This window comes from Mustela putorius, unplaced genomic scaffold (genome assembly GCF_011764305.1).
Source record: "Mustela putorius furo isolate JIRA1106 unplaced genomic scaffold, ASM1176430v1.1 tig00000578_pilon_pilon_pilon, whole genome shotgun sequence".
Taxonomy (NCBI): Eukaryota; Metazoa; Chordata; class Mammalia; order Carnivora; family Mustelidae; genus Mustela; species Mustela putorius.
The window spans coordinates 3,379,266-3,400,733 of record NW_025421422.1 but is presented as its reverse complement, the minus strand read 5'-3'; the positions used below and the strand labels follow the sequence as shown (position 1 = coordinate 3,400,733).

Here is a 21,468-nt window from a genome sequence, read left to right as displayed (position 1 = left end):
ACTTTTCATACAAAATGTTACATTTCCTCCCAGCAGTCCTGAAACACCAGCTTCCCTTACAAAAACATTTTTCAGGGCTGACAGGGACCATGCCAGTTACTGCAGTCCGAGCAGTATTTGAAGAACTAATAAAAGCATGCCAGCCTCTGTACACACATGGCCCGGAGAGCCACGCTGAGCTCCGTTTCTGCACTTGAGAGGTTCAGCAAGTAGGCCCCCACAATAAAGTTATTAAAGATATGGAGTGAGAACAGCAAGAAATTACTATTCAGACAACTCAGATAAACTCACCAACACACTGTGCAGTTATAAAGGAATTAAGGACACCTATTAGTGATTGCTTAACAGTTCTACTTATTAAATACCATTTAAGTCATTTTTCTTTACTTAGCAATTGTTGACTTAATTTGGGGGGGCACTAAGCTAATGGACTGCAAAAAAGTTAGATAAGCACTTCAAAAAGAGTCAAAAGAGAATAGATTCCTTCTGCCAAATTCATACATTCCTGCTCTACTCACAGGGATAAAATAGCTACAAATGTGTGTTTAAACTGCTAATTTTGTATTAAACGGTGAACCCAGGATTATCTCAAAGTCCAGCACTACCCATAATGGATAGCCCGCCAGACAAACTACGGTGGAGAGAGAGTACAAGTTAAAACACTGCAGATAAAAATCGCAAACTTCAAAAGTCTCCTTCAAAAAGTGAAGTGCCACATTAAAACATCTTTTCTCTTAGAAAGCTGTAAATCAAACATTTCTAAAGCCATCAGGGCACAGTGAAAATCTCAAAGAGAAACAAGGAGCTACAAGGAGCAGGCTTTAAGATTCAAACTATTCTTGAAGACCGCCAGTAAAACGTAGACCATCTTCTCTAAAGCTTATAAATTAAAGACCATAGTTATAACATGAGCAAGGAAAAAAGTCCAAAGCCTTTAACATATGTAGTCACAGGACTCAAACATGTGTTTCCCCTTGTATTTACCCTGCAGAAGTTTAAGATGGGGATAAGAGCCCTGTGAGGCAATGCTGTTGATTAATGCCTGGCAAGGGTGCCTCCCCCCGTCTTTGTAAGGACACACCTCTAAGGAGCCAAGCTGCACAGCTCCCTGTCCTATCCACACCGGGCTGAGTATGCACCACGGGAGGGGAAAGAAGAGGCTGCCATGCAATCATCCGTACAGTTCCCTCTTTTCATTCATAAGTCATCCAAGAGTAAAGCACAGAAGGCCCCAAGCTCAGAGCCCTGCAGCTATCCCATCACCTCCAAAAAGGCTCCAAATCAAGCCAACCATTTCAAATCGCCCGCATCCGAGGCATGCATATTAACCGCCATGAGTGCGCTGGCAGTCTAACAAGTTGATAAAATCATAGCCAAGGAAGCGGGAAGGCATCTACCCAGCTCAGCAACCGCAGAGGCTTCAACTCAGTCCCTCCTCCAAAGTGTAGGCACGGCTTAAAAGCTCTGCCTCGCCAGCTCCCTTTGTAATGCAGACCTCTCTCACTGGGAGCAAGGTAGGGAGGCCCTGTCAGTGAGCGACCCTGTCTCCCGATTTCCAGGCCCTCCGCAGAAGTCCTTGGCCCAGGAGCGGGCAGGCAGTCTCCCTCCCACCCTCTGTAATCTGAGGCACGCAGCGAAGGCTGCCTTCTCCGGCCACTCCAGGGCACTAGCGATCCCCACTCCTCCGCCAGCTCCCCCTGCTTCCCTGCCTGCTGCTGCTTGTCCAGAGCCCTGCAGGGGGGTCAGCGCCCAGGTGAAGCTGGCGGCAGGTTCCAGGAAAGAACCTAATGGGCAGCCCGCGGACAAACCTGGCTACTACTCTCAAAAAGAACACGCAAGGATGGAAAGCAAAGCCTGTGACCTGAAACAAGCCACCCCATCCTTCATCACTCTTCTTTCCAAAGTTGGCATTCAACAGGTAGTTCCAGGACTTCCACCTGAGGCAAACCGAAATGCCCAACCAGCCCAAGGGGGCCGCCCCAACATGGGTATCCGGACCCGGGGTCCCCCTCCCGCCCCCGGACCCACAGGAGACAGAGTCCCCACGAGCACTCGCCCCCCGCTGCGGCGCCCCGGAGGCCGCGTCCTGCCAGCCGGCCGGGGAGGGATGCAGCCGACCTCCTTGCCGCCCCTCCCGCCCGCCCGCCCGCCAGCCCGCGGCGGGGTCGGCGGGCGCAGCCCCCGGAGCCATCTTGTGGCTGCGGCGGCGCGGGGCCCGGGCGGCGGGCAGCTACCTGCACGATCTCGCCCTCCGCGCTGAGCGTGGCCCCGGCCCGCGAGAAGCGGCCCGTGAGGCCGGTGGTGTAGGTGGTGTAGTCGCCGCTCGGGCTCGACTCGAACAGCACCACCTCCACAAACGCCGTCTCCTTGGCCCGCGCCGCGCCGGGCCCCGCGGCCGCCAGCAGCAGCCCGAGCAGCAGCGGCAGCGGCGGCGGCGGCGGCAGGCAGCGGCCGCGGGGGCCGCGGGGGCGGCGGCGGAGGCGGCGGCGGCGGCGGCCCGGGGCCCCTGGGCGCCCGCCCGAGCGCGGCCTCATGGTCCTGCGGCGGGAGGGCGCGGAGGGCGGGCGCGGCCGGGCATAGTCGCGGGCCGGCGGAGGACCGAGCGCGGGCGGACGCCTCACAGCCCCATCGTGGCGGCGGCGGCGGCTTTGTGGGTCGCAGGCTCGCCTCGGCTCCCCCGGCCGTCGCGCCGCGGCCCTTTCATCTGCTCCACGTGAGGGGTTATCCCCGCCCCGGCAACGTCGTGACCCGCTCTCCCCTCCCTCCCCGCACTCGACCGCCGCGGCCGCCGGGGGCGGGGAGCGGGAAGGCGGGGCGGGCGCGGCGGGGGGCGGCCCGAAGGGCGGGCACACCCCCGAGCTCGCTCCGCCCCCTCGTCCCAGCCCTGCCCCTCGACGACCGCCTGCGCTCCACCCCATTGTTCTCGCTCCGCCTACCGTCTTGCTCCGCCCCATTGGCCTCTCTCCGCCCCTCCCCCTTCATCTATACCCCGCCCCCTCGTCCTCACCCCGCCCCCACGCTGTAGCCCCACCCCTTCATCCGCGCTCCGCCCCCAGCGGCAGACATTTCTCGTCGCGGTTGCCAGAGTTCGGCGGGAACTCTGACAGCATCCTGCTGCCAGGCGACTGCGTTCTCTCTGGAGGCTCCACGCCTCCTGGTCCCGTGCGGTAGTTAGGGCCTTGTCCTTCCCGGCTCTGCGGCCCCAATCCACAGTTCCCGGGAGCCCGCACCCGGCTCTCGACCCTCACCCCCCGCCTCTGGGATCGAATGGGAGATGCCCCCGCGGGTCACAGCCGGTTGCAGCTCAGCCCTGCCTCTTGAGATGCGTCTGATTCTTGCCCCAGTGTCACTAAGACAGTTACTCAACTTGGGGGGCGGAGGTGGGAGCCATTTAACCATGGGATTCTGGTGGAGTTCATCCTTCTGCAGCCCAGAAGCTGTAACTCAAACACCGCCCCCCCCCCAAGAGGGTTCTGGAACTTTGAGTCTCTCCGTGTGCAGAAGGCCAGAGTATTCCAATACCATCAGTCTTTATGCACAGAATGATGGCTGCAAATTTAAAGTAGCAAATACATGCCCCAGGGCCCAGGGGGTCCCCAGTCGCCCAGCAGATAAACTTTTCAAGTCCCCGCCCCCCTTTGGAACATGCCTTTTCCGTCCTCTTCTATGAAAATCAAACTCTTCCCTCAAAATTGAGATTCAATTCCCACTTCCTCCGTGGGCTTTTCCTTTTCTCAGCAAAATGGCTTTCTTCAGATATCCGCAAATATTTGGTTAGGATGATCTGCTTCTATTTGCTACCACACCCAAAATACTAAAAAGACGAAAAGAAAACTCAATGACTATTATCTTGGGTAAACAATTTACCAAGGTTGCATTTTAAAGTAGAAAAAATATTTGCAAAATGTGGAATAGAAAATACACTCAAAAAAATCCACTAATCTGCATTGCCACATTTGGACCACCCAGAGTTTCTGCTTAGGAAACTCCCCCTAGATGGAACAGTCCAGTCATTAAGGGGGAAGTCCATTACTACAGCCCAACTATGACACTTCACAGTATTTGAAATTCAAAGTCACCATCAACTGATGAACGAGTCAACAAAAACAGTATATCCCTACAGTGGAACGAAGCACTGATACTGGGCTACAATATGAATGCACCTTGAGAGCGTTTGGTCAGTAAAAGAAGCCAGTCACAAAGGACCACAAGGTGTATGATTCCATTTAGATGCAATGTCCAGAATAGGCAAATCTGCAGAGAAAGAAAGTAAATTAGTGGTTGCCAGAGGCTGGAGAGAGGCAGGAATGGGTAGTGACTGCTAATAGGTTTCTTTTGGGGGTGATGCAAATGTTCTGGAATTAGATAATGCTGATGGTTGCACAAGTCTGAAAATATAATAAAACACCCTGAATTATACACTGTAAAAGGATGAGTTTAATGGTTTGTCAATTATACCTCAATACAGTTGTTTAAAGAATTTCAAAGTCATTAGTGGTATTTTCCTGAAAACACACACACATACATACATACATACACAGATTACTGTGTAAGGCTATTCTCTGCCCTTTGAAGGCTTAGTTCAAATATCACACCCTCAGGACCCAGGCTGCTATATTTAAAATGACAGTGAGCCCCCTCTCCCCAAATCCCAATCTTCCTTGACCTGACCCCTGCTCCCCACCCCTGTGGCATTTATCACCTTCTAACATACTAAATGATTTGCTTACTTATTTTTGTCTCTCTTCCACGCCCCAAATACACACATGCCAGAGAGCAAACTCTATATTGGCAAAGATCTTGTCTCGATCACTGACTTAGGCCAAGGCTGCCTGGCCCAGAGTAGGCACTGAATACATATTTGTTGCATGAATTAATGACTAAATGAATGAGTGATAAGCTCATCGTTTTTTTATCCCTCCCATTTTTCAGACATTTGGGGCAGCCTGTTAACTAACAGCTGCTTAGGAGAACTGGACTTCTTGGGACCAAAATAAATTCTGAATGTGAAGAAGAGCAACAGTCCTTCCCCTCAAAGACTGCAACGAAAACCCAGACAAGGGTCAAAAAAGAAACCGAGTTCAATTTTTAAAATTCTGTTTAAAGAAATACGTGGTCAGTAAAACACAGGCCAGCGACACAAAGGTAACATAATTCATCTCTCACCCGTTGTAAAGTTGTTTAGGAATGGAGATCTTACTGAGTAATGAAGTTTCACCAAAATCTGATGGGCAGTGAGGGGAGATAGGAAATAACTTCAAATAAGAGATAAAACCCATTGGCTAGGAGCAAGGACTGGATCGAGTGAAAGGAGTGAAGAGAAGTCAAGCCCATTCATTATTTTAAATGGCTCATCCCTAGTTAGGCCATCCTGAGTGTAACTTATCTTGTTCTTTTCTTTACTGATCAGACGCAGCTCAGATGAAAATAACGAAGAACAGGTTCATCAGAATCAGTTAAAGCTGCCAGACCTTTGGCAAATCTCACTGACTTAGACCAAAAACCCCACAAAGCTTTGGGAAATGTTCCACCATCAATGTTCTATTTATATGACCAAAGAGGGAAGTATAGGAATTTCAAATCCATAAACATATCCTTTAGTACCTAAAGAGACTCCGTCTGTGCTAAGTAAAAACAGACATGGATATTCACCGCAGTCTTGTTTTTAATAGTAAAAGATAAGAAACAACCAACATGCCCATCAATAGGGAATTAGTTAAATAAATTATGGTACATTTAGTTAATATATAGGACTCATATTCAATAGCCGTTTAAAAAATAAGCAAGCACTCTATGAACTTCTATAGAATGATCTTCAATATGTACTGCTAAGTGAAAGAAATGTGCATGCGTTATATTACAATGGATGGGGGTGGGTAAGTAGACAACAGATACGTGAGGGTTTGCAAACATTAACTCTGTGTGGAAGGAGATATAAGAAATGGATAAATAGGACACCTGGGTAGCTCAGTCATTAAGCATCTGCCTTCAGCTCAGGTCATGATCCCAGGGTCCTGGGATCAAGTTGCCATTAGGCTCCTTGCTCTCTGGGAAGCCAGCCTCTCCCTTCCTCACTCCCCCTGCTTGCGTTCCCTCTCTAGCTGTCTCTCGCTGTCAATTAAATAAATTAATTAAAATTTTTAAAAAGAAAGAAAGAGACGGGGTGTCTGGGTGGCTCAGTGGGTTAAAGCCTCTGCCTTAAGTTCCAGTCATGATCCCAGGGTCCTGGAATCGAGCCCTGCATCGGGCTTTCTGCTCAGCAGGGAGCTGGCTTCCCCCTCTCTCTCTGCCTCCCTCTCTGCCTACTTGTGATTTGTCTGTCAAATAAATAAATAAAATCTTAAAAAAGAAAGAAAGAAAGAAAGAGAGAGAGAGAGAAAGAAAGAAAGAGGGGCGCCTGGGTGGCTCAGTGGGATAAGCCTCTGCCTTCGGCTCAGGTCATGATCTCAGGGTCCTGGGATCAAGCCCCACATTGGGCTCTCTGCTCAGTGGGGAGCCTGCTTCTCCCTCTCTCTCTGCCTGCCTCTCTGCCTACTTGTGATCTCTCTCTCTTTCTGTTAAATATATAACATCTTTTTAAAAAATAATAAATAAATAAATAAGAAGAAAGAAAGAAATGGATAAACAGCTGCCTCTGGAAATGCATCTGGGTAACTGGGAAGCGGGTAAAGGAGGGAGACCTATTTTTTCCTGTCTCCACTTTGTACTTATTTAATTAGCTCCATTGCATATACTACCTATTCAAGGGTTATAAAATAAAAGAGAGTAGCCTGCTAAATCACATTCATTTTCTATATGCAAATGAATTTATTTAATAAACTTTATTGAACATCTAATATGTGCCACTGGAATAAGAAAAGGGATTGGCTGAGAGTTATGGAAGATGCTAGCATTAGGGATATCTAACACAGGAACTCTCCGTACGACTTTTGCAGCTTCTTCCAATCATTTACAAATAAAAACTAAATTAAAAAAAAAAACTGGATGATCCAATCCCTGTAATCAGGGAGTTTTCTTCCTTTCTTCCCTCTTTCCCTCCTTCCGCAAACATTTATTACTATACAGGACACAGAAATCATAAAGGGTGATGATAAAGTACACTTTATTTTACCAAGTAATTCTAAGAGTTTGAATCTCATCTTGCTTCTTTAAGGTTATTCAAATTTAAGACTTGCTAGCATTCTTCCACAGTATTTATATCTATTTCTGGAAACTTTCATTTATTGTATTTAAACATCATATAATTCTCTTGAAAGGTACAATAGATGTTATACAGACAAGTAGCGGCAGTTCTTTCAAAACTCTTAGAAGTGTCTCTTCCGCCTTTGAAGTTATACCATCAATCTATGTCTACTTTGAGCCTTGAGGCAGAAGGCCAATCTGGGCCCCGATTCATCAGTGGTTTAAACCTTGCTTCAACCTGTCCCTGATTTGCAATGGCCACCCAACCAGGAGTCACAAACTCAAACAATGCTCCAGGGGCCCAGCCGGGAATGTGACTGAGTGAGGTGGGCCAGGTGCAAGCAAAATAACTAGCAACGAGATGTAAATGGCAAAGGGGCCTCAGGCAGGAATACCCTTGCCAGTGGTGGTCTAGGAAACATGGCCCATCCAGAGGGTTATTACCACACATTGTTGCTCTGGGGAATGTGGGCCCAGGATTCACAGATCTTGTGATTTGTTCAAAAAAAGAAAAAAAAAGATATATTTTTAGTGTTTCTTGGTTTTTAAAAGTTTTCTTTTTTTTTAACTGTATTGCTGTGTGGAATCAAATAAACACACCTACAAGGCATTTTTTGGTGAAAAATACACATAAGAGGAGTCTGGCAATGCAGACGCTGATTAGACCAGGTCATAAAACTATCATTTCTAGATTGTGAAGGCGGAGGAAGAGGAAAACAATTCCTAGATCTTAGAAGTATAAATACTGCACTATATAAAGGAGACAGTTGTGTGTGTGGGCAACACCAGAGGCCACAAGAGGCACCTGTCTTCAGGATGCAATATTTAACTGCAGTGGAAATGTAATCGCATGCCTACTTGACCAAGAAAGGCTATTAGTGGATGAGGGGGTCACTGGAGCTTCAGAAGATAAGATACGTTGCATTGAGTATACCTCTATTTGAAAATAAGGAAAAAAGGACTGAGAGAAAACACTGGAAGAAATTAAGGACCAGTCACTTGCTTTTGTCCAACTGTAGACAAAAGGGTGGCTTAGCACAGAGGTGAGTTAACAAGAGAGAAGAGAGAGTTTGAGTGAGGGTGTAGAAAGGTACACTCCATTCACACTAGGAGGAAAGGAACACCCATTTTCAGGGAGATGGTATTAAACAGGAATTGTTGACACCGCATCCCTTCCTTTGGGTAACCACCTCTTTCCGGCTCGCCTCATCTCTCCCCAGCTGTCAATCACAGAGCTCAGCTTCCGGGCATATGTGGGCACGTGACCCTGAATGACCAATCAAAGTATTCCATGCCCTAGTTACAGTGATGGCTCAGAAGTGGGCACGTGACCAAAGCCAGGCCAATCAGTGTCTTCCCCGAAATATCTGTTGGAAAACGCGGGAGAGAAGATCCGTCTTCGGTGGGATCTCAAAATGCAAGGAATTGATCAATTTAAGCTGTTTGTGGCTATTTTCCACAACTACATAGAAAGTGTTGCTGCTGTAGAAGAGAAGCAGAGAAAAGCCAAGAAGAGACAAATAAGAAGGGTAACGACACCAGATTCATCCTTTGAACCCCTAGCTATACCCTTAAAACAAAAGACTCCTGACAAATTTAACAGTAAGGCAGACTCTGTCAGTGACAGCTTCAGTGACAATAGGAAATAGACACACACAACATAAAACCGAAGAAACTCTGAAGTCGAAGTAGGTCAAGAAACCCAAATTTTGCTCAAAGCAGTTGAGTCAAACACAGTTTTAGCTTGAGATCTCCAGAACTTCACCCTCCCAACAGCACACACACAAAATTTTCCAAATCAAGAAAAATGAGAGGAGCGCCTGGATGGCTCAGTGGGTTAAGCCTCTGCCTTTGGCTCAGGTCATGACTCAGGGTCCTTGGGATCAAGCCCTGCATCCTGGTCTCTGCTCAGTGGGGAGCCTGCTTCCCCCTCTCTCTGCCTTCCTCTCTACCTACTTGTGATCTCTCTCTCTGTCAAACATATACATATTTTTTTTATGAGAAAGAGAGGGGTGCCTGGGTGGCTCAGTGGGTTAAAGCCTCTGCCTTTGGTTCAGATCATGATCCCAGGGTCCTGGGATGGAGCCCCACATCGGGCTCTCTGCTCAGCACACAGCCTGCTTCCCTTCCTCTCTCTCTCTGCCTGCCTCTCTGCTTACTTGTGATCTCTGTCTGTCAAAAAAATAAATAAAATCTTTTTTTTAAAAATGCAGCTTAAAAGTTGCCCCAAAACCTGGTGACACAGAGTGGGAAATGGGGCATCTCATTCAGAAGACAGTTGGGTAAAATCAATTAGCATTTGGACTGCATCCACCCTTTTTGGGGGGGTGGTGCCAGTAATTTTTTTTTCTGCCCTTTAGATCAAACAAGTTCACTCATATAAACTGATTCTTCAGCTAGTTTTATGCCTGCATGCAAAGATTTATTTTTTAAAAAGATTTTATTTATTTTAGAGAGAGAGAGAGAGAGCAAGAGAGAGAGAACACAAGCTGGGATGGGAAGCCAGAGGGAGAGGGAGAAGCCAACTCCCCGCTGAGTGGGGATCCCGACATGGGGCTCAATCTGGAACTCCAGGATAATGATCTGAGCCAAAGGCAGATGCTTAACCAGATAAGACACTCAGGTGTCCCCAAAGATTTATTTAGAAGGGACCTTCATTTTATCACTATTCATAAAAGCCAAAGAGTGGAAACCAACATCAACAGAGCACAAGTTATGGGACAGTCATACAAGAACCTAAATATGCTTTAAAATTTCCACTGGTGGAGGGAGTGTGGGTGTGTGTAAAGATGAACCTAGATTAGCCAGATGTTGATAATTATCGAAGCTGGCTGTTGGAGACTTAGAACTCCGTTAAACCATTCTCTCTTTCATATAAGTTTGAAATTTTCCATGATAAAATGTTTAAAAATTTAAATTAGGATATGGGGGGCACCTGGGTGGCTCAGCCATTAAGCATCTGCCTTTGGCTGAGGTCATGATCCAAGGGTCCTGGGATTGAGCCCTGCATTGGGCTCCCTGCTCAGTGAGAACCTTGCTTCTCCCGCTCCCACTCCCCCTGCTTGTGATCTATCTCTCTCTATCTCTCTCTCTCTCTGTCAAATAAATAAAATCTTTTTAAATTTTTTTAAAAATTATGATTTTTTAAAAATTTTTTAAAGATTTTATTTATGGGGATTCCTGGGTGGCTCAGTCAGTTAAGCATTTGAGTCTTGATTTCAATCGGGTCATGATCTTGGGGTCATGAAACCAAGCCCTGCATTGGGCTCTACAGTGGGCATGGAGCCTCCTTGGGATTCTCTCTCTGTCCCTCTACCTCTCTCCTGCTCACTCTCTCTTTCTCACTCTCTCTCAAGAGAAAAAAAAAAAAGAATGAACTTCAATGACTCACAACAATAAGGAATGTACAGAAGACACTGTTATCAGAATTGTTTGAAAAAAGGAAAACTGGAAGTCTGGGATAAGAGAGACTGACTCCTTTCTCTAATGATAACAGAAATTCAACTCCAACTGCCTTAAGCAAAAAAGGGAATTTAATGATTCACACAACTGCAAGGTCCAAGGATAATTTTAGTTCCAGACATAGCTGGGTTCAAGGGCTCAGAAAATGTTATCAGTTGTCTTCTCTCTCTCTCTAGCTCTTCACTCTGCTTTCCTCTGAGATGTCATTTTTCTTGGTTTCAGCACCTTGGCCCCTCTCTTCCAGGCTCATATTATCTAAGCTGCCAACACTCACTGGAAAGAGAGAGCTTCTTTTCCTCTTGGCTGCAACCCGAGTCATGCTTGTCTCTCATTGGCCAGAGCTGGTAGACACACCTCACTGAACCAATCACTGTAGCCAGGGGGATGGAATATGCTGATTGGCGAGACCTGGGCCCTTTGCCGCTCTCTGGAGCAGGGAACATGATCAGTCCCTTTTAACTGCATGGACAGAGATTGGCTGATGACTGGTTCCCCTTAGGAAGGGTAGAATGGATGCTGGGCAGACAGAACTCACAAAACCAGAAACAGATGCAGTAGCTGCTTTCTCCTTGTCAGGCTCCCCAGGGGTGGGGAGATGCTTCTCTGCCCTCTTCCCTTTCCTGTCATACCTTAAGCAGATCTCTTTTAGAAGTTGGGTCATGTTGCCCAACATTCATCCATTTCCATGTCTGTTTCCTCCTACAAACCACTCAGCTCCTTGAGAGTGAAGACCATGCCTTTCCCTTAGGTAGGAAATCCCTGGCAAAAGGCATTCCATTCAGTTGGCACATGATAAACATACCCAAGACTGTGCTTGAACTAAAGGACCCTGCCACTCTCCCTTGCTGTGCTTGGTTTTCTGGCTGAAGAAGTCAGAACCAGGGAACTGGTAAGTTGATGGGTAGTGCTAGAGCTGAGAGGGCTAGGGAGGCTGTTTCCTACCACATGAAGTGATTACAGTGACTCCTGTATTGAACATTTATTATGCACCAGGCACTGTGTCTAGGGTTTTGTGTCTGTTCCTCCCTTGGATCCCCACATGGGACCACAGTATCCCCATTTTATAGGTAGGGAAGTGGAGAGGAAATGGCTTGCCTGAGGTCACAAATGTAGTACATAATGAGGCCAGGACTGGACCCAGCTCTGATACCCGAACCCTTGCTCTTATCCCCCAAACAGAGGGAAGAATAAAATAAATGTTCAGTGACAAATCGGACAGGGACTCTGCACTCCCAGAAAGAGAGAGACAAGGGCACAGTGGCTGCCTTGGCCTTGCTGCTCCTGCCCCCTATTTTCTCAGAAGCCCAGCTCTGTTTACCGTCCTTAGGTTCCTAAATGCACTCTGAATCCCCAACAATTCGGTCTCCTTTTTGCTGAAGCCAGCTCTGTTTGTTGTCGTCCACTACCGACAAGCTGTGCAGACAGGCAGTTTCTCTCCCTCTTCTGGGCTTGGGTTTCCTGGTCTGACAAATGTAGGCCAGCCTTGCAGCACTCAGAGGGTCGGCATGAAGGTGACATGAGATGAGTCATGGGCCGTGGAGGGCACAGTGACAGACCCGTGGATGCTCATGATGGCTGTGAGTTCCGGTTCCCCCATCTCTGAGCCCAGGGCAGGTTCTGACTGTCATACATCTGTGCTCCCAGCGCCCGGCATTACGACCCGCTCACTCAGGAAATGCTTGCCCAGGAGCACCCCTCCTCATAAGCCGGACTTCATGAGACTCCTGGGGCTGGAGATATGGCCCACACTCCTGTTTTGTTTTTTCAGTGAGTTAATAATTTACCTCCAGTGTTTAGTTTTGTTTAAACAGACATGACCGCATTGGTGCTCAAGGCTCTGTCCCTGCCAAAGTGGCCCAGGGATCAAAGAAGCCCAAAGACACAGAGAGCCCTCCCACTGCCCTGTCCCAGAACTGTCCTTTAGCCTGCTGGCACCCACCCCGCCTCGTTGCCCCCTTGACCTTATCCGCCCCGCTTTTAGTCATGCTCTGGTTAGCCCTTAGCTTCTCTCTGAGGTGATTCTACCTGTCTTTGGTCCTTGCAGCAGCTGATATGCTCACTCCCTCACTGCCCCGGCCTCCTTGAGGCTCTCCGGGGCCCCTACTGCCTCTCTCCTCAGCTGTCTGGAGTGGATTCACTCATTCCACTGAGGACCAGAAACCAGGTTCCTTCCATTGTGACCCCGTCATTTACATACAGCTTCCTTCTCCCCTCCTAGACCCGTGGGAGTGGGCTGGCCTCTTGGCTTGGGATTTGGACAGGCTTCATCCCACCACGCACCTCATCTTCTCTGGCCCTCCAATCTAGGCTCCCTGTCCATCAGCTTTTCAGGCTTCCTCCTCCAGCTTCCTGCCTGTATTAGCGTCCTAGGGCTGCCATCACAAACTACCCCAAACTTGGTGGCTTCCAAAGGCAGCACTATATCTTCTCACTGTTCTGGGAAGCAGATATCTGAAATCAGGGGGTTACCAGGACCATGCACCCCCCAAAGACTCTAGGGGAGGATCCTTCCTTGACCCTCCCAGCTTCTGGGAGCTTCCAGAGTTCCCTGGCTTGCAGCTGCATCCCTCCAATCTCTGCCTGCGTCTTCACATGGCCTTTTCCTCTTCTCTCTGTCTTTTCATCTTCGGTCTCTTATAAGGACACTTGTCATCGGATTTAGGGTTGCCCCAGGTAACTCAGGATGATCTCAATTTGAGACCCTTGTTCCAAATAAGGTCACATTTATAAAAATTCCATGAGAGCGCACAGGCAGTCATTTCTCTGACATTGGCTGTAATGAGATTTTTCTAGATATGTCTCTTGATGCAAGGGAAACCAAAGCAAAAACAAACCATTTAAACTATATCAAAATAAAATCTTCTGCACAGCAGAGGAAACAATCAACAAAAGTTAAAGGCAACCTACTGAATGGGAGAAGATTTTTGCAAATGACATATCCGATAAAGGATTAGTATCCAAAATACATAAGGAACTTATACAACTCAATGCCAAAAAATAATAATAATAATAATCCCATTTAAATAGGCAGAACCCATGGGCACCTGGGTGGCTCAGTGGATTAAGCCTCTGCCTTCGGCTCAGGTCATGATCTCAGGGTCCTGGGATCGAGTCCCGTGTCGGGCTCTCTGCTGGGCAGGGAGCCTGCTTCCTCCTCTCTCTCTCTCTGCCTGCCTCTCTGCCTACTTGTAATCTCTGTCTTTCAAATAAATAAATAAAATCTTTAAATAAATAAATAGGCAGAACCCATGAATAGACATTTCTCCAAAGAAGACATCCAAATGGCCAACAGACACATGAAAAAAGATGTTCAACATCACTCATCATCAAGAAAAGGCAAATCAAAACTACAAAAAGACATCACCTCACACCTGTCAGAAGGGCTAAAATAAAAAATTCAAGAAACAATAAATGTTGGCAAAGATGCGGAGAAAAAGGAAACTTCCTACAGTGTTGGTGGGAATATAAACTGGTGCAGCCACTCTGGGAAACAGCATGGAGTTTCCTCAAAAAGTTAAAAAAAAAAAAAAATAGAGCTACCCTATGACCCAGTAATCACACTATTGGGTATTTACCCAAAAAATATGAAAACACTAATTTGAGAGGATATATGTACCCCTACATTTGTTGCAGCACTATCTACAACAGCCAAATTATGGAAGTAACCCAAGTGTCCATTGATAGACAAAGGACAAAGAAGATGTGGTGTGTGTGTGTGTGTGTGTATATACATACTTATGTGTGTATATATATATATACACACATATATGGCTGGGAGAGTCAAGGAAGGATCCTCCCCTAGAGTCTTTGCAGGGTGCATGGTCCTGGCGACCCCCTGATTTCAGATTTCTGCTTCCCAGAACAGTGAGAAGATATAGTGCTGCCTTTGGAAGCCACCAAGTTTGGGGTAGTTTGTGATGGCAGCCCTAGGACGCTAATACAGGCAGGAAGCTGGAGGAGGAAGCCTGAAAAGCTGATGGACAGAGAAAGACAAGTACTATATGATTGCACTCAGATGTGGAATTTAAGAAATAAAAACAAATGAACAAAGGAAAAAAAAGAGACAAACCAAACTATCAAGAACAAACAGATAGTTACCAGAAGGGAGGTGGGTAGGGGGATGGAGGATATAGGTGATGGGGATCAAGAACACACTTACTTTTTTTGTTTGTTTAAGAGTACACTTACCTTGGGGCGCCTGGGTGGCTCTACTGGTTAAGCATCTGCCTTCGGCTCAGGTCATGATCCCAGAGTCCTGGGATGGAGTCCCGCATCGGCCTCCTTGCTCAGCAGGAGCTTGCTTCTCCTTCTCCCTGTTCTGCCTGCCACTCCCCCTGCTTGTGTGCGCTCTCACTCTCTCTCGCTCTCTCTAAAAAATAAATGAGTAAAAATCTTAAAAAGATTTTTAAAATCTTTAAAAAGAAAAAAGAATACACTTATCTTGATGAGCACTGACTAATGTATGGAGTTGCTGGATCCCTATATTATCTACCTGAAACAAATACAACTAATACCATACTGGAATTAAAATAAAATTTTTTAAAAATGAGATCATGGGGCGCTTGTGTGGCTCAGTCAATTAACCAATTGCCTTTGGCTCAGGTCATGATCTCTGGGTCTTGGGATGGAGCTTCCAATCAGGCTCTGCTCAGCAGGGAGTCTGTGTGTGTGTCTCTCTCTATCTCTCCCTCTGCCCCTCCCACATGCTTGTTCTCACTCTGTCTCTCAAATAAATAGATAAAGAAAAAATAAGATCACAGGTGCCTGGGTGGCTCAGTTGGTTAAGCCACTGCCTTCGGCTCAGGTCATGATCCTGGAGTCCCGGGATTGAGTCCCACATTGGGCTCCCAGCTCCGCGGGGAGTCTGCTTCTCCCTCTGACCTTCTTCCTCTCATCTCTCTCTTACTCTCTCTCTCCCAAATAAATAAATAAAATCTTTAAAAAAAAATAAACTCGGGCGCCTGGGTGGCTCAGTGGGTTACGCCGCTGCCTTCGGCTCAGGTCATGATCTCAGGATCCTGGGATCGAGTCCCGCATCGGGCTCTCTGCTCCGCAGGGAGCCTGCTTCCCTCTCTCTCTCTCTCTCTGCCTGCCTCTCCATCTACTTGTGATTTCTCTCTGTCAAATAAATAAATAAAATCTTAAAAAAAAAAAAACTCAAAAAAAAAAAAGATCACATTTACAGATTCCAAGTGGATACATCTTTGGAGGAGGTACTATTCAACCCAACACAACTAGGACTGAGACCAGAAGACTGTGGAATGCCAGGAAGGAAGAACAAAACCAGCGGAGGCTGGAGGTAATAGAGCCTGGTGGGTCGGGGCAGTTGCCCAGGGGAGTGATGGGAGGGAGTTAGTACAATACTCAGTAGACTGAGGCGAGAAGACTCCAGCTTCTTCTTGTGGCCCTGGAAAGCCGTGGGAGAGTTTTAAGTAGGGGAATGATATTTAGTCAGTTGTCACTGATTTCTGAGCATCTGGTAAACAGACAACTTATTATCCAAATAGTGAAAAGAAGGGGATCCCACATACCCACAAATCAATTCCAAGGATGTCAGATTCCTCAACTTGAAAAGCAAAACTTCAAAAGCTTTTGAAGGAAATAAAAGCGAATATTGTTTTGACTTTGGAGTAGGAAAAGATTTCTTAAACAAGTCACACCATAAAGGTAAAAAGAAGACAAATCGAACTTTAAATCTTCTGTTAAAAAGGGGGGGAGGGGTGCTTGGGTGGCTCAGTCAGTTAAACATCCAAATCTTGATATCGGCTCACCTCATGATCTCAGGGTCATGGGATCCAGCCGGGTCAGGCTCTGTGCTCAACAGGGAGTCTGCTTGAGATTCTCTCTCCTGTTCCCTCTGTCCCTCTCTCCTTACTCCCCCACCCCCACTCCACGCTGCTCACCCACACGTGGGGCTCCCTTGTGCTCTCTCTCTTCCTCTCTAAAAGTAAATAAATAAATATTAAAAAGAAAAAGATACCAGGGGTACCTGACTGGCTCAGTCAGTAAAGCATGTGACTCTTTTTTTTTTTTTTTTTTTTTTTGACAGACAGAGATCACAAGTAGGCAGAGAGGCAGGCAGAAAGAGAGAGTGGAGGAAGCAAGTTCCCTGCTGAGCAGAGAGCCTGATGTAGGGCTCGATCCCAGGACCCCCAGGATCATGATCTGAACTGAAGGCAGAGGCTTTAACCCACTGAGCCACCTAGGCGCCCTAGCATGTGACTCTTGTTCTTAGGGTTCTGGTTCGAGCCCCACACTGGGTGTAGTGATTACTTAAAAATACAATCTTCAAAACAAAGAAAAAGACACCATTTTAAAAAAAGGGAATATGAACCACAGATGCAAAGAAGATTCCTGCAATAGCAGGAGTGCATAGAGAACATCTAAAAATAAACAGGATAAGGGCACCTGGGTGGCTCAGTGGGTTAAGCCTCTGCCTTCTGCTCAGGTCATGATCTCAGGGTCCTGGGATCGAGCCCCACATTGGGCTCTTTGCTCAGCAGGGAGACTGCTTCCCCCCCCACTCTCTGCCTACTTGAGATCTCTCTTTGTGAAATAAATTTTAAAAATCTTTAAAAATAAGCAGGATACAGATAAACCTCATAGAAAAGGAGGCAAAACGCAACTTGGTAATCCATAGAACAGGTGACCTGAACAATCAATAAATGTGTGGAGAAACTCACAAACAGGGAGGAAGAACTTAAAACCACAATGGGACCCATTTTCCCCCCATCAGATTGGTAAACATGTAAAAATCTGACAATACCAAGTGTGGAGCCAGGGGCACTCACATTGCCCGGAGTGTGTAAGTTGGCACAGTGTGTTTGGAGAGCAGCTTTGCAGGATCTGGTAAAGCTGAAGATGCTGGATCCCAAACAGCCCTTCAATTACAGGCACAGCTGCAAAAAATCTTGCTCATGCGCACAAGGAGGCAGGTACAAAAATGTTCAGGGAGCACTGCTTGCAGTGGCAAAAAATTGGGGGAAAGAGGACCATTAAAGGAGAGTAGAGGGGCACCTGGGTGGCTCAGTGGGTTGAGCTTCTGCCCTCAGCTCTGGTGATGATCCCACATTCCCGGGGGACGGAGCCCTGCATTGGGCTTCCTGCTCAGTGGGGAGTCTGCTTCTCTCTCTCCCTCTGCCTACTGCTGCCCCTGCTTGTGCTCTCTCCCTGTGTCAAACAAACAAATAAAATCTAAAAAGAGAGAGAGAGAAGAATGAATAGATGTGGCACTGTCACCATGAAATACCACAGGGAACACAGAGTGTGCCAACCTGGTTGATTCATAAATTGCTAAATAAAAAGGTGGAGAAGAACACACACCAGAGCATTTCATTTAAATAAGCTGTACAAACGTGCAAAAAACAATACTATTTCTTGTTGAGGCATATATTTAGATGTAATACGGTTACAAAGATATGCATGAGTATAATAACCATCAAACTTGAGATAAAGTTTATCTGGGGAAACTGAGTGGAAAGGGTACAGATAAGATTCTGCAATTTGGGGGATGTTTTATTTCATTTTTTATAATTTTATTTACTTGTCAGAGAGAGAGAGAGGGAGAGAGCACAAGCAAGGGGAGTGGCAGAGGCAGAGAGAGAAGCAGGCTTCCCGCTGAGCAGGGATCTAGATGCAGGGCTCCATCCCAGGACCCTGAGACCATGACCTGAGCTGAAGGCAGATGCTTAACCAACTGAACCACCCAGGCATCCCAAGGAATGTTTTATTTCTTAAGCCATGTGGTGGGAATATGGGTGTTTATTGTACTATTCCTTATATCTTTTGGCATGTCAAATATATTTTAAAGATTGTTTAAAAATCTAGGGGCACCTGCGTGGCTCGGTAGGTTAAGTCTCTGCCTTCAGCTCAGGTCATAGTCTCAGAGTTCTGGCATGGAGCCCCACATCGGGCTCTCTGCACAGTGGGGAGCCTGCTTCCCCCTCTCTCTCTGCCTGCCTCTCTGCCAACTTGTGATCTCTCTCTCTCTCTTTGTTGAATAAATAAATAAAATCTTTTTAAAAAAGATTTTTTAAAAAAATCTTTATGGAAATCTAAATTACTGGGGTGCCTGGGTGACACAGTGGGTAAAGCCTCTGCCTTCGGCTCAGGTCATGATCTCAGGGTCCTGGGATTGACCCATTGGGCTCTCTGCTCAGCAGGGAGCCTGCTTTCCCCTCTCTCTCTGCCTGCCTCTCTGTCTACTTGTGATCTGATCTGTCAAATAAATAAATAAAATCTTTAAAAAAAAATCTAAATTATTTTGGGGCACCTGGGTGGCTCAGTTGTTAAGTGCCTACCTTTGGCTCAGGTCATGATTCCAGGATCCTGGGATTGAGCCCCGCATCAGGTTCCCTGCTTGGGGGAAGCCTGCTCTCTCTCTCCTACTCCCCCTTCTTGTGTTCCTTCTCTCACTGTGTCTCTCTTGGTCAAATAAATAAATAAAATTTTTTTTTTTAAATCTAAATTACGGGGCACCTGGGTGGCTCAGTGGGTTAAGCCGCTGCCTTCGGCTCAGGTCATGATCTCAGGGTCCTGGGATCGAGTCCCGCGTCGGGCTCTCTGCTCAGCAGGGAGCCTGCTTCCCTCTCTCTCTCTCTCTCTGCCTGCCTCTCCATCTACTTGTGATCTCTCTCTGTCAAATTAAATAAAATCTTTAAAAAAAAATAAAAAAAAATAAAAAAATAAAAATCTAAATTACTTTGTAAAAGTAACCTCCACATTCAATATAGGGCTTAAACTTACAACCCAGAGATCAAGAGTCATGTGCCCTACTGACTGAGGCAGCCAGGCAACCGTGGTCTGTCAAATATTTTATACTTTAAAAAGGAGAAGCTACCAAAGAAGATACACAAATGGCAACAAGCACATGAAACAATTCTCCCTGTCTTTAGTAACATCATGGAAACACAAGTGAAAACCGCAACGGGATACTACTTCATACCCAATAGGATGGCTGTAAAAACAAACAAAAATCCAAAGACAAACAAAAACAAAAATCATAACATAACAAGTGTTAGTGAGGATGTAGATAAACTGAAACATTGAAAATTGGACCTGCTTGGCAGATTCTCAAAAAGTTAAATGTTAAAAAAAAAAAAATTAAGCATAAAATTACTACAGGATCCAGCAATTCCTCTTTGAGGTCTATCCCCACAAAGAACTGAAGGAGGAACTTGTACACCAACATTCACAGCACCATTATTCACAATAACCAAAAAGCAGAAACAACCCAATGTTTATCAACAGATGAATTGATCAACAAAGCGTGGTCTAGCCCCACAATGGAATATTATTGTCTTTTTTTTTTTAAGATTTTATTTATTTATTTGACACACAGAGAGAGAGAGAGATCACAAGTAGGCAGAGAGGCAGGCGGGGGCGGGGGGGGAGCAGGCTCCCTGCTGAGCAAAGAGCCTGACGTGGGGCTCCATCCCAGGACCCTGAGATCATGACCTGAGCAGAAGGCAGAGACTTAACCCACTGAGCCACCCAGGCGCCCCTGGAATATTATTCAGTCTTAAAAAAAAAAAATACTGACACATGCTGCAACTGGGCTGAACCTTGAAAACATCATGCTGAGTGAAATAAACCAGGCACAAATGGCCACATTTTATGTTGTCCCACTTGGATGCCTAGAATAAGCAAAGACATGGGAGACAGAAATTTGCAGAGACAGAAGATTGAACAATGGTTACCAGGGGCTGAAGAAGTATTCCCTAATGGGTACAAAGTTTTTGTTTGGGATAATAAAAAATTTCTGGGGACTATAACGATGATAGCTGTGCAACACTGTGAATGTATTTACTGTCACTGAACTAATTGCACACTCAAAATGGTTAAACCAGCAAATTTTATCCTAAAAATTTATCAAAAAGATAAAAGAATGAAAAAAATTTTACCAAGTAAATTCTAATAAAAAGAAAACTGTAGTGACTGTATTTAAAAAAAAAAAAAAAGACACTATGGGGGCACATGGCTGGCTCAGTCCGTTAAGCATCTGGTTCTTGTTCTTAGCTGAGGTCTTTTTTTTTTTTTTTTGACTTTATTTATTTATTTGACAGAGAGAGATCACAAGTAGACAAAGAGAGAGAAGCAGTCTCCCTGCTGAGCAGAGAGCCCGATGCTGGACTCGATCCCAGGACCCTGAGATCATGACCCGAGCCGAAGGCAGTGGCTTAACCCACTGAGCCACCCAGGTGCCCTTCAGCTGAGGTCTTGATCTCAGGGTCATGAGCAAGGAGCCTGACACGGGGATCGATCCTAGGACCCTGAGAGCATGACTTGATCTGAAGGCAGAGGCTTAACTGCCTGAGCCACCCAGGTGCCCCTGAGATGGCACTTTTAATTTAACATTATGGGGGCATTTGTCTGGCTCAGTTGATAGAGCGTGCAACTCTTGATCTCTGGGTTGTAAGTTTGAGCCCCACACATGTTTTTAAGGTTTTTGATTCATATTGCCTCTGGAAGGTTGCCCTAATGTACCTTCCTGCTAGCATAGGATCTCCAAAATCTTGAGTTCCTTGACTGAGTGCAAGATGATAAAAATGTCCCCAGATGGTCCCTATAAAATTCCATATCATGTATCTTACATTGCCTTTGGCAATGTACTTTTAGCTTTATGACCTCATTTGACCCTCCTAACATTAGATAGGTAGAGCAGGAATAATTACCCTCATTTTACAGGTGGGAGGACTGAGGTTCTGTGATGTTTAGTCACTCAGCTTATAAAGGGTGAAACCGAGAATAGAACCCAGGTCTGACTTCTAGTCCAGCAAAAGGGTGAAGAGGACACATTTTCTTGTACCCATTTTTTTAAATGAA

The 21,468-nt window shown here is 46.3% G+C and overlaps 1 protein-coding gene across 1 annotated transcript in view; it reads right to left on the bottom strand.

The window, feature by feature from the left end:
* The window catches only part of ZNRF3 (zinc and ring finger 3), a 156,545-nt gene extending 153,757 nt beyond the window's left edge, over positions 1–2,788 (bottom strand). The window contains exon 1 of the mRNA XM_045081497.1: positions 2,235–2,788. Within this exon, the coding sequence (XP_044937432.1) occupies positions 2,235–2,534 (300 nt within the window). The 5' untranslated portion in view covers positions 2,535–2,788. The remainder of the gene's footprint in view (positions 1–2,234) is intronic.
* Positions 2,789–21,468: the final 18,680 nt, after the last annotated feature.